Below are 12,557 nucleotides of genomic sequence, written 5' to 3'. Positions count from 1 at the left end.
TATCAGTGTTTCCACACACTTGTGAGTTGTGTGGAAATTAAGACAGTTATTATTAGGCATTTTAAGCTTACCATTTTAAAACAATCATGGCATTAATGTTTTAACCATTTGCACATTTTAATTACCAGGAAGAAACTGTATCAAATTTTTATACCTCATGGAAAGCTCCCCAGTCAGTACCCTAGATTGAGATAAAGAGAATTAAAGCCAGAGAAGTGAGACAGGGCTGCTTAGCAACAGTGACAGGTGAGGTTGATGGGAATTAACAACTTTTGACTGTTAGCAGAATGGTGCTGTAATGGGATCTGCTTATGGTAATGAAGCACTGACTAGATGGCTGAATGTAATGATGCTTTCTCATTTATTTCATAAAATTATAGATGATATTGGGCCCAGAATACTGTACTATTTATACTTCTGATATTGTATTGAAAGTTAGAATCATATTGTTTAGTACTGGCAATTTTGTAATTATCTTATGGAGAAACTTATTCAATGGAAAGTAGCAAAATAAAAGCAAAATGAAACATCGCACTACTCCAGTAAAACCACTCAAAACACCAATACCTTATCTTTCTCAAAGTAGCTGCAATTTGGGGAATATTAATATATCTCTAAATTGGAAATTGTCCAGCCATTCAGATTGCTGGAAAAAGAGAGTAAGCTGATAAAAATTTTAAAAATGTATTTATATTTTGTCTCTGGGCAAGGTCTAAAGAATTGTATCAAGATGAAGTAACCATCCTTAAGTTTTCTTTAGCCAGGACACTCAAGATCAAAACAACTGGCAATGAAGGAAAAGATGGTTCAGTGCATGTGGCAATGTGACATAAAAGATTACATCAGATACAGTCTGTCTCAGGATTGACCATATGTCCTTTCCATCTGATGTCTGTTTCAGTACTCAGACAAATGAGTGAAATGTTTTAGCTATGCTTTAAAGGATTGTTCTTTCATCACCTGTGTTAGGTTTGTTTACAAATCAGATGTGTTTCAAATGGATCAAACGTGCATACTGTCAAAGGAATGAACATAATGACAAAATAATATTTTTTCCTGAAAATTTGGGTGGTGACTCCTTTCAGATTATGTGGGTAACATCGCGTACTAGGATGAAGTATAGATATCTTGTGTTCTTTTCACTTAGAGAAAGAAGAGAATTTATTTTTTTCCCTAGTTTTAAACTAATAATACAGGAATGAAATGGGAAGAAATAGTTCTTTTCTAAGAAAGACTTTTCTAAGGGTGACTTTAAAAGAACAGGCAAAGGAGAGCTGAGCCATGACCGTTGCAGCTTGAATCGAGATAAGCAGAAGTGTGTGTGTGCTCAGTGTCACATGGCAGGAGGCTTTCTCCAGAGCGGTTTGCCTGTCCAGGGAGCTGTTTCATTTTGAGTCTGATAAGAGTTTTACTTTGGAAAATACCCAGTTCCCTGCCTACTGCTTCAATATGGATTATACAGGTAAAATTTAAATATTTTCCAGTCATGTAGAATTACTTAAAATATACTATTTTGAGTTAGTATTTTAAAAGTTGCATTGGTTATATTTGTAAATAAATGTATTTTAAAAATTATTATTCATGAGTTTATTCCTGAATATGTATGACATCGTTGTATACAAATTGTAATTAATTTAGCATAAGTACTTAAGGGAATTTCTCAGACATACCCTTGTTGTTTCTTCTATTTCAGTTTAGGTCATACTCAGACTTAAAATAAACTGCAACCCATATTTAATCCACATTTCTACCCTCTGAGCCAAAAGGTTTAGAGTACAAACATCTGAGTTCAGATTATGTCACAGAGGGAATCAAATATTCTACAGAGACTGTAAAACATTTTTGGTATTGTGGTGGTTGTTTTGTGCATGTGTGTGGCCCAGTTTTTAGATGGAGTTGACATAGTGAAGTGAATTGGAGAATTTCAGTTTTTACCTAAATTTTCTGAGTGTAACTAGCCTCTTCCTTTTTTAAACTGCTTAGCTTTCTTCTCAGTTTCTAGTTTCACTGAGTGGTAAGTTGGTACAAGAATAAAGTTAAGGTTAAGCTAACCGTGGGTGGTGATTCTTGATGAGTAAGTAGGGGCTTCCCTTAGGTTGGATGGGGTGAAGGTGGGGTTGAGAGGTGAGGTGGTGGTAAGGAGATAAGGGCATGGATATTTGCCCAAAATTTGTGCAACTAATTCAGAATTGTCACCCTAAATTTGAACTTTTGAGCAATGGTGACACTATTTTCTGACATATTCCTTTTAAACTAAACAACAAAGACTTTGGAAGATTTTTCCACCAGGGCAGAGACCTACTTTCCATACCCCAAATAAAGACAAAATCCTAGTGTGCATTTAGATTAAGCACTACTTACATGTTCTTTATAAATGATCTCTTTTGATCTATAGATGGATTTTTGGCAAGATAGCTAACTGTGGTGTGAAAATCAAATTATTGTGAAGTTGTTAATAAAATGCAATTTTAGGCATTTGCTGTGTAAAGGACTACTGTGGTGGATATTTTTTGAAGCTAAAACATTTAAAAGTAATTAATTACCCCAGATACCCAAATGTGTTTTTCCTATAAATCCATATTTCCTATTTTAGAGTTCCTTTAAAGCAAATACTATAGTATCTCTCTCTCTCTCTCTGGATTTTGAATTTCTTTTCCTTATTATATTAGTGTACCAGAATTTTGTTCCAGTGCTTTGAAATAGAAGGCTCACTCTAGAATACACTTATATAGACATATACAAAGAAATCAAATTTCTAAAATCCTACTAGAGAGCTTTACTATGAATATGTTTTTAATTATAAATTTGTATCTTTTTTTCAAAGAACAGAATCATTTTTTTTTTCATTTTTCTGTATTTTATATGTTGCCATTAAAGCACTTCTCTGTTGTTTTTAAGTAGTACTTTATAAAATCATGGGTGGTGTTTTAAAAGACACGCAACTTTAACGTGCTACATAGACATCAAGAGGAATACTAAGAAAATAAAACTTTAGTGTGAACAAAGGATATAGCTCCTGATTGGGATTGACATGTATGCACTAATATGTATAAAATAGGTAACTAGTAAGAACCTGCTGTATAGCACAGGGATCTCCACTTTGCTGTACAGTAGAAACTAACACAACATTGTAAAACAGCTATACCTCAACTTAAAAAAAAAACAACAACAAAAAAATGGACACAGCTCCAGAGAAATTCCAGATATCACACTCTCAAAATTAGTTATTGTATGTACCCTGGAGAGAATATGTGATTTAAGTTCTTACTACATTAATAGAGATAACATTAATTAAATTAGTTGTCTGATGTGGTGGGAAGTGATTTTGAGTGTTGTCTTCTATGGTGATTTTTATAAACATTTACATTTTTGCAAATGTAGGTATATTTAGTCTATTAAACTTTGAAGAGAAGAACACACGTTTTCAGTTCATGGGAGAGAGTTCTTTTGCATTAGAAAGGAGAATTTATTTTGCTGTCAGCACAGTTCAGCACAACCACTTTTGTAGTAATGACAGCATCATAGCACTAAAGGGGATATCTTCCAATAGAAAACTGAGTCTTGATTATTCAAGAATAGATTTATTTTATTTTATTTTTCTGGAAAGCTCTTTCCCCCATGTGGTTTCCTCTCAGTTTTTTCAGGTCTCTGTTGAAATGTCATCTTTTTAGGGTGACATTACCTGACAGTTTTACCTAAAATAACCCTCCTATTCAATCACTTCTCATCCTCTAATTGCTCTTATCTTTCTTTATAACACATACCACCACTTGATACATATTTGTTTGTCTGCCTCACCCACTAGAATATAAGCGCCACAGAGGAGAGAGTTTGTTCATGGTTGTACCCCTGGAGTGCAGAACAGTAGGCTTTCAGGAAATAATTGTTGAGTCAATTTATGAATGGGGTTTCTTCTAGAAATTACTATTGACTTACTTTAAGATTTTCACTATTATCTTTATCAGCAACATTCTAATTTAATAATAATTATTTTGCCCACTAAATTATTTTGAATATTGATTTCTTCTTTCAATGCTAACTTTATCCTGAAATTAACGGTACCTGCTTTACTAATGGAAGGGCAGGATTGCAGGCAAACATATTTAGACATGACTGATAACCCAAAGATCACTTTGGTTTTGGAATGTATTATGTGATTTTTTTTTTTTTGAAGGGGCTTGGGGGACATCAGTCAGTTTTATTCTTCTTTCATTTTCTTTCATTACATTTTCCTTAGGCAGCACATTAAAATTTGTGTTTATTCTCTGAGTTCCTGCCAGCTGCCCAGAGGAGAGAATGGGAGCAAATTAAAATCTTGAAATCTGTTTTGTCAAAGATGGGTCTTCAGCCATATGGATCCCAACCTTCTGAAGTGTTTAGAAATACCTCAGGCATCCAGAGGTTGTAGAAACCTTAATAGGAGTAAGAGGTTGTCGTATGTGTCCAGTTTTGCTGGCAAGTGAGACCTAATGTTTTTAACATACTGATTCTGCTATAGTTATCTAAAAGTAGATGTCTTGAAAAATATTGCAGCCTTTCACTTACGCTTAGAAGTCTGTGCCAAGAAATAAATACAGGCACTCAGAAAAATGTGTGTGTGTGTTTGTGTGTATAAATACACCCTCATGTATGAGCTAAAGAAAGGAGCTACATCAGTGACTCGGTAAGTAGTTGTTGCGTATAGAAGATGGCCTCTGTTGGTATCTGTTGGGGATTGGTTTCAGGATTGCCTCCATCCCCAAATCCATGGATGCGCAAATCCCTTATGTAAAATCGTGTAGTATTTGCATATAACCTACATGTATCCCTTCTGCATGTTGTAAGTCATCTCAAGAGTACGTATAATACCTAATGTAATGTAAATGCTGTGTAAGTTGTAAATACAGTGTAAATGCTATGTCAATAGTGTGCGTCACATTCAAATTTTGCTTCTGGAACTTTCTGGAATTTTTTTTTCTAAGTATTGTGATCTGCAGTTGGTTGGAACCGGTGGATATGGAGGGCTAACTATAGCTCTTACCCAGGGATCATTTTCTCATTCTGTTTCTCCTTTTGCCTTTTGGATGGCCACATCAACCTGCATTTGTGTGACTATTCATGTGCAACATCTGAGATGCAATTAAAATAGATCTTATGCAAGATACTTTTCTGGTTTCAACCCTTTTGAAGTGTGTTGCCCTTTCCCACTTCCTACAGTTATATCTAAGCACCATTATTAATACATGCTTACCTCTTTTTATTGAGCTTTCTTTTATTGCTCTTTGCAGAAATTACATCTTTTAACAGATTGAAAGTTTGCGGCAACCCTGCATCAAGCAAATCAAGCACCATTTTTCTAACAGATTCGTGCTTACTCTGTGTCTCTGTCTCACATTTTGGTAATTCTCACAATATTTCAAATTCTTTCATTATTGTTGCATTTGTTATGATGGCGACCTGTGATCAGTGATCTTTGATATTACTACTAGAACTCACTGAAGGCTCAGATGATGGTTAGCATTTTCTAGCAATAAAATATTTTAACATTAACATTGGTTTTTTTTTAAACATATTGCTGTGGCACACTTAATAGACTACAGTGCAGTGTAAATACAACTTTTGTATGCATTGGGAAACCAAAAAAGTTGTGTGACTTGCTTTATTGTGGTGATCTGGAACGAAACCCACAATATCTCTGAGGTATGCCTGTGTTCTCTACTGGTTGTTGACCTGGACCACTTATTTTGGGAGGGGTGCATTTTTCTTAAGTTTTGCAATTTTTGGTATAGTCCTTTCCATCATTTCTACTTTTTTTTGGTGGCCTTTCTCTTTTAAGAATTTTCTTCTCCATATTTTCAATTGATTTCTATTTTCCTTTCATTTTAGTTGAATTCTTAAAATATAATTTTGGTAATTATTTTTTTATTTTTCAAGAGGCATTATAGAGGAGTAGTTAAGAGCCTAAGCATTGGAACCAGACTGCCTGGGTTTGAATCCCAACTTATCATTTAGTAACCTGTGTGACCACTGTCTATCAAATGTGGATAAATAATGGTATCTACCTTGTAGGGTTGTTATGAAGATTAAATAAGCTGATACATGTGAAGTTCCTAAAATAAAACCTGGCACATAGTAAACATTGAGTAGATGTTAGTTATTATTATCTTAGCTACAACAAAATATTTGTTCTTATGTAGCCTCATTGCAACTTCATCATGGTTAAGCATTTTCAGTAGGATAAAGGTCAGATTACCTTGAATAATTATATACATCCAGACAATGGAATATCATGTAGCCATTTAAAGATGAGATGGATCTACATATGCTGACCAGAAGAGCTATAAACGATATTTTTAGATGGTAATTTGCAGTTCCACAATCATATAAGAATTTAATGTTTAAAAATTGTGTTATATAGAAACATGTCTTTGTAAACTTTAGGAAATATTGGAAAAAGTATATACCTTAGATGAATGGATAGAAAAGAAACTTGAGCTTTTGAACTTCCTATTTTTTGTTATTTTAAAAGATTATTGAAACACACACATACTTTTTGTGCATTTCAATATTTTTAAAATATTAGAACAAAACTTTCTTTTCTTATGTTGGATAGACATTCTAATGAAAGTCTCTGCACGTATAGCTTGTAGGAAAAACCAGATTTCTAAGAGTAAAGGTAATGCAGGTAATGAGTCAAGAAACAAAGTAATAGTATCTTTGCGTTGGTGGATGGAAGCGAATTATGTTTGTTGGTCATAAATGCCCATTTACACACAGGTGTACACAGGTGTGTGCACACAGCATTAACATGACTGCGTTACTCTGGAAAAATGACAGGAATTCTCATAAGGCAAAGTGAAGAAAAATAAGGCAAAAGAAATGGGATAGGCGAAATATATGTATATACTCCTAGAGTAGTGGTTTTCACATTTAAATAATAGTTGCAAAGTAACTAATAATGTATTTGCTATAACACTTGAGTGCTCACTGGGTGTCAAGCAGTGCTCTAAGCACTCATAGTGTTATTTTACTGTCACATTTGCTTGTGAATTTACATGCCCAGAATGTGTGTGGATTAGTGTACATATTTTCAAATATTTGTGATTGAGTGTACAACCTCTGATCTGTCAGTCTATCACAAGCCTATTGAAAAAGCAGTGAACTCTGGAGTTATTTTAAAAGATAGGTTATTTTTCTCACTTCTGATATTCTTAATTCCCTTGAAAAGTTCTACTTGCTGCATGAAACCAAGAACCCTGATTTGCATATCTGTGTGGTTGGTTGCTATAAAGCCAATATTTAAATCTCTTTGAGGTCTCTTTTAGTGCCTGGTATCACAGGATGAAGATCTTGTCAGGAGGGTGAATATATATGTGGCTCTTGGTCTTGTGCATTTTGTGACAAAGGAATTCCCCTTTGAATTGCCTGCTCCCCTGAAGCCCCTGGAGCCTCTGGCTCAAGCAGCGCAGTCAGTCTGTGCAGTGTCTCTGACGTCACCAGTGTATGCATAAGCCCTGCTATTGTCTTACTGCTATAACAGGGCTGGGGATTGCAGTATCCGCTGTTGCTGCTGCTCCCAGTCTTGCCCCTGCTGCTACCTAGTCCTGCCTCCCCTGCATCCCAGAAGAGCCACGTCGGCCTGCCTTTCCCTATTGGATTTTCAAAAGCAGCTCTTCGGTTTTTGGTGCTGTAGGAGACCTTGCTTTTCAATCACACGGGAGAACACTGAAGCTTGTAAGAGGAGAATCTGGCAGCTGGACACAGCTTGGACTGCATTGCCTGTCTTGATGACCTCTGCTGTGTAGCAGCTCATCTCTCCACTCTTACACGTACACTTTCCTCGATTTTCTTCCTTCCTTTCTTTTTTCCTTTCTTCTAATTTTTTAAAAGCAGCCTCTGGAGCCAGCCATGTTTGGCACTGAATCTTCATGTAAGTAAATGGATCTCACTCTGCTCTTTAGAAATCTGCTTGCTGTCATGGTTTCATTGGCTTGCAGTTTATATCACTTTGCCTTAGGTCATTAACAGTCTTTGTATTTTGGCTCTAATTACAAAGAAATTGGTCTCAGGGAAGGACTGCCCCTTAACTGGGTTATTCATCCTTAAGGCCAGGGATGTCAATGTGGTCAAAACCAGGCCTCCAAGAGGGAGGGAGGAAGACAGGAATCCAGGCAGCCTCTCCAGAATGTGTTAATTGATGAGATCAAGTCTGTCACTGATCTATTGTTGTGGGTTCTATAATGGTCCTTAAACCCTAAAATAGATACTGGGAGGATCTGAGATGATAGTGTTTATTAAGAAGGAGAAAAGGGCTTACATTTTTTATTTAAAAGGAGAAAGAGGTATCATTATAGCCTCTTCTTCCATATTTTTACAGAAACATAGGGGTAGACGTTATATGTAGATTTAAAGAATAAGAAGCTTTATTTTTAAAGATGGATTTTTTTTTTAACACAATGGCTTCAATTTTGATATGCTGGCTAGCGCCACAGGCTAGCAGCATCGTATCTGTCTTAAAACTTATACAATGAAATTGCTTTGGTGCAGAGCAGGCCCTGCACAAGGGCCTGGGCTGGATGGCACTTGTAGACAGCTAAAATGGGCATTTGAAAAATGATGACCAGCCTAAGTAATGAGGATTATTTAATGTTGGATGTAAAATAGTGTAACTTGTCATTGCAGTTAATCAGGCTCTGCAGAATATTTTGTCCTTATTCATAAGCAAAGGTGACAGTTAAGAATTTCTAAAGAGACTGAACCTGCTGACCTAGAACATTTAACATTGGCAAGACACTGTCTTTGTGGGGAGAGGGGGTTAGGGCAGGAATTTAGGAAACACATTGGTTATGAATATATAATCCAACCTTTTCTTTCTGATCTCGGGTGATCATTGTGACTATTTGTACATAGCTGATGATTATTCCAGAATAGTAGTATTTCAAGAGAGCTAATAATCCTCAGTTCTTTTGTTCCTTGATTGGCTTCTTTAAAGGGTGGGTTATTTTTGTTGTTTTACCGAGAAGCTTCCCATTTCTGAAATTACCACACTGCCTTATCAAGGTCAAGGTAAAATAACAATGAGATGTAATGTCCCATTCAACATGTGACAAATGTTTTTCTAATAGTTTAAAAATGTTTTTTGAATTCACTTAGTGGTACATTTGGAACTATTGTCACCCAAGAAATAGAAACAGATTGTGTAGTGGCAAAGACTTTCCAGTTTCATTTCAGTCGTGGAATTTTGTTTATGTAGGAACCTAGGTATGGATAGAAATATTTATCTACTAAAGGAAAATTAGTCTTATTACTTTATTTAGCTGAAAATGGAAGTTGAAACTTGGTGTGGGAATCTTTGGGTTCTTGGCATATGGACTCTAACATTGTCTGGCCAGGTTTACCAAGCAGACATAGCCTTTCTTGATCATTAAACCTGATCTTTTGATAATATCACCCATGTGCTATGTGCTATATTTGAAAATGGCTGGTGCTTTTGGTCTCCATAGCTACCAAATTACCACACAGACAGAATACCATTCAGAAGACAACATCATCATGTTGGTTTTTGGCATTTTTTGACTTTACTGAGTAGTAAGGTTTGTTTCCTGCTTGTCACTAGAAGACCATAGATAGGTTTGTACTGTCAGTGGTTGTAAAGTGTTGGGAATGGACTGCCTTCTTTAGATAAGGAGACTCCTTAACTCTGAACTCAGAGTTAAGACAAGTGTATTTGCTTTGTGTTTTGAGGCACAGATTTTTAGGCCTTTAATTTCCATCTTTGGAGACTATTTTATAGGCTTAGACTATTTATATTTAGAATATCCAGAAAAATAGTCACATTAGAAGTTCTAATTAGTTCAGAAGGGATCTTCCAAACCACCTAGGATATTCTTACTAAATTTTTACAGTGAATACTTGTTTAGCTATCTACTCTATGTGTAGTGCTGTGGTAGATCCAGGAAAAGTCCATTTTTTTCTAGAATAAATTTCATGATTCTTATCCTTGATTTCTGGTTGCAGTATCTTACTTATATTGGATGCTTTTACTTTTTAAATTGAGGTATGATTTACATACAATAAAATGCATAAGTTAAAGTGCGTAGCTCAGTGAATTTTTGCCTATGTTTACACCTATGGAACCACTACCCAGTTTGAGATACAGAACATTTCTATTACTCCAGAAAGTTCCCTTGTGATGACCCTTTGCAGTTGATATTACTTCTCCTCCTCACCAGAAGGTAATCCCTATCCTGAATTCTGTTGACATCGTCACTTGTACATGGCTCTTTAAAATTTTCTTTCTCTCCTCCTTGCTCTTTGCTTGTAAGAGAAGAAAATGTCAATAGAAATCTGTCTTCAAGTACTAGATTAAGTTGACTTTATGTTTCAGACTGAGGTCAGGAATTTGAGGTGACGTGGGTATCACATTAGAACATGTTTTGTCTCACTGAAATAGTATTGTTCAATTTAAATGCCAAAAAAGCACCCGCCTCCTACACACACACACACACACACACACACACACACATACACACACACACACACACACACACACACACACACACACACACGCCTTAAAAATGACAAAAAATTTACCTGGAAGAGTAGACCCTTGTTTATCAAAGTTATAACTTACATAGTTATGGCAACAAAGTTAATAAATGCTCTGTCTGACCTTTTTTCAGTGAATATCTTCTTAATTCACTTTAGTGAATAGTTCCAACAGGGCCAGTCTCATTTCTTCGTAGTGTATCTGAATATCCCATAGTTGTGTAAATTGGGCACAATCTATTTTCAAACCACTTTGAAATGAAAGTGTTCTGTGTTATGTGTAGATTAATCATTAGTACAAAGCAGGAAGTATAGCTTCTGTAGCTCTGTTACCATCTTGATGTATTTCACCAAGCTTTTCCTTTACTGAAATTTCCCATGTCTAAAAATGGGAGTAGTTGGTCTGCTCTTTATCTGCTTTGAGGAAATGCCATTTTAGTCTGTGGTCAAAATAATTTAGGTTTAAGAAGAAAGTACTAAAAATAAAGTTTTTTTGAGGGAAGTGGTCATTAAAATGCATATTTTGGGCACTTGATTTAATAATAGTTCATATTTTAAAATCAATAAATTGAATTCTATAAAAATTAAAAAATTTTTCATTTCCTCTTAAAATTTTATAAATGGAAAAAAAGTTCATCTTTTCTTTTTGTGAGTGAGGAACACTGGATGTAACATTGGGTTACATCCATAATAACATTTGGTTACATCTTTCCTCATAAAACCAGTTATTCTCCAAAGAGTAAATACTTCAAGTAGTGAACATTTATTCAATTAGCGTTTATCTAGCTCAGTCCTCCTCCTATCTCCCCTCCTATGCTTAACTTTTTCAGGCCTCTGGGGTACCATTTAAGATGTGCTGTGATGGGAATTGTGCCCTGATCTAACAAATTAATGTGTCTTCCAAAGCACCTACCTTGTTAGTCCAGTGAAGAGAGCAATATCTTCCCTTTTCAGAAAGTGTGCTCTTGGGGCAAATAGTGTCATTTAATCCCTCCTCTCAACTTTTTGTTATAGTCGTAATATATTAGAAAGAACATCTAGTGTATCTCGAAAGGGAAAAAGAAATCACCCAAGTCCCAACAGAGTAGTAGTATTTTGTGAGCTTAGTGGTGACGGGGAAATGGTGGACCAGCGTGTCAGAGTGTCAGTTTTCTTTAGCTCTGTTGTGGCTGGCCCACAAGTCTTCCCTGCCGTTCTCTGCATGCCCACATCACCTTCAGTAGGCAGCTAGATGCTGGAAAGGATTTGGGCTACATGTGATGCCGCATATGATTTTCTTTGAAGGGCACCGAACGTGCAGCTGTTGCTTTTTATTTTCATTACTGATGAATGAATGAATTTGGAACTGACAGCTTCTTAGTTCTTTTTTTTTTTTTTTTAAAAAAAAAAACAAAACAGCTTTATTGAGATATGCTTTATATGTCACAAAGGTACCCATTGTGATTTCATGATTTTTAGTAAAATTACATGATTGTGAAACTATCACCACAAAAAATTTTAGAATGCATCCAACGTCTCCGAAAGTTTTCTCGTGCTTGTTCTTGGCCAATCCCTGTTCCCACCCCTAGCCCCAGGCAGCCACTGATCTGCTTTCTGTTTCTAACATTTTGCCTTTCATAGAAATTTCATGTAAAAGGAGTCATATGATATGTAGTCTTTTACGTCTGGCTTCTTTCACCTAGCATGTTTTTGATCTTTATCCATGTCGCTGCATGTAGCAGAAGTTTATTCTTTTTTTTTTTTTGCCAAGGGATATTCCGTTGTGTGGATAGAACACATTTTGTTTATCCATTTGCCATTCAGTGGATATCTGTGTCGTTTCCAGTTTTCAGCTACCAAGAATAGTTCTGCTGTGAACATTTGCATACAAGGCTTTTGTAGACCCATATTTTCATGTCTTTAGAATAGCTATCTAGGAGTGAAATTGGTTATATCGCATGTTTATTTAACTTTTTAAGAAACTGCCAAACTTTTTCAAAGCAGCTACACCATTTTGTATTCCTATCAGCTATGTAGGAGACTTCTAATTT

General features: G+C 35.6%; 1 protein-coding gene across 13 annotated transcripts in view; it reads left to right on the top strand.

The window, feature by feature from the left end:
- The window catches only part of ST7 (suppression of tumorigenicity 7), a 262,062-nt gene that overhangs the window by 48,649 nt on the left and 200,856 nt on the right, over nucleotides 1–12,557 (top strand). The window contains exon 1 of one of the 13 annotated variants that reach the window (XM_057731588.1): nucleotides 1,360–1,462. The exons of 11 other annotated variants lie outside the window; for them this stretch is intronic. In XM_057731588.1, coding sequence (XP_057587571.1) covers nucleotides 1,450–1,462 — 13 coding nt within the window. In that variant the 5' untranslated portion in view covers nucleotides 1,360–1,449. Of the gene's footprint in view, nucleotides 1–1,359; nucleotides 1,463–7,708; nucleotides 7,910–12,557 lie in introns of those variants that run through there. One more of the 13 variants, XM_057731587.1, reaches the window with a different exon arrangement.

The sequence above is a fragment of the Hippopotamus amphibius genome, chromosome 4 (genome assembly GCF_030028045.1).
Source record: "Hippopotamus amphibius kiboko isolate mHipAmp2 chromosome 4, mHipAmp2.hap2, whole genome shotgun sequence".
NCBI classification, from domain to species: Eukaryota; Metazoa; Chordata; class Mammalia; order Artiodactyla; family Hippopotamidae; genus Hippopotamus; species Hippopotamus amphibius.
Note: the sequence above shows the minus strand (reverse complement) of the source record. Positions and strands in the feature narration are given on the sequence as shown.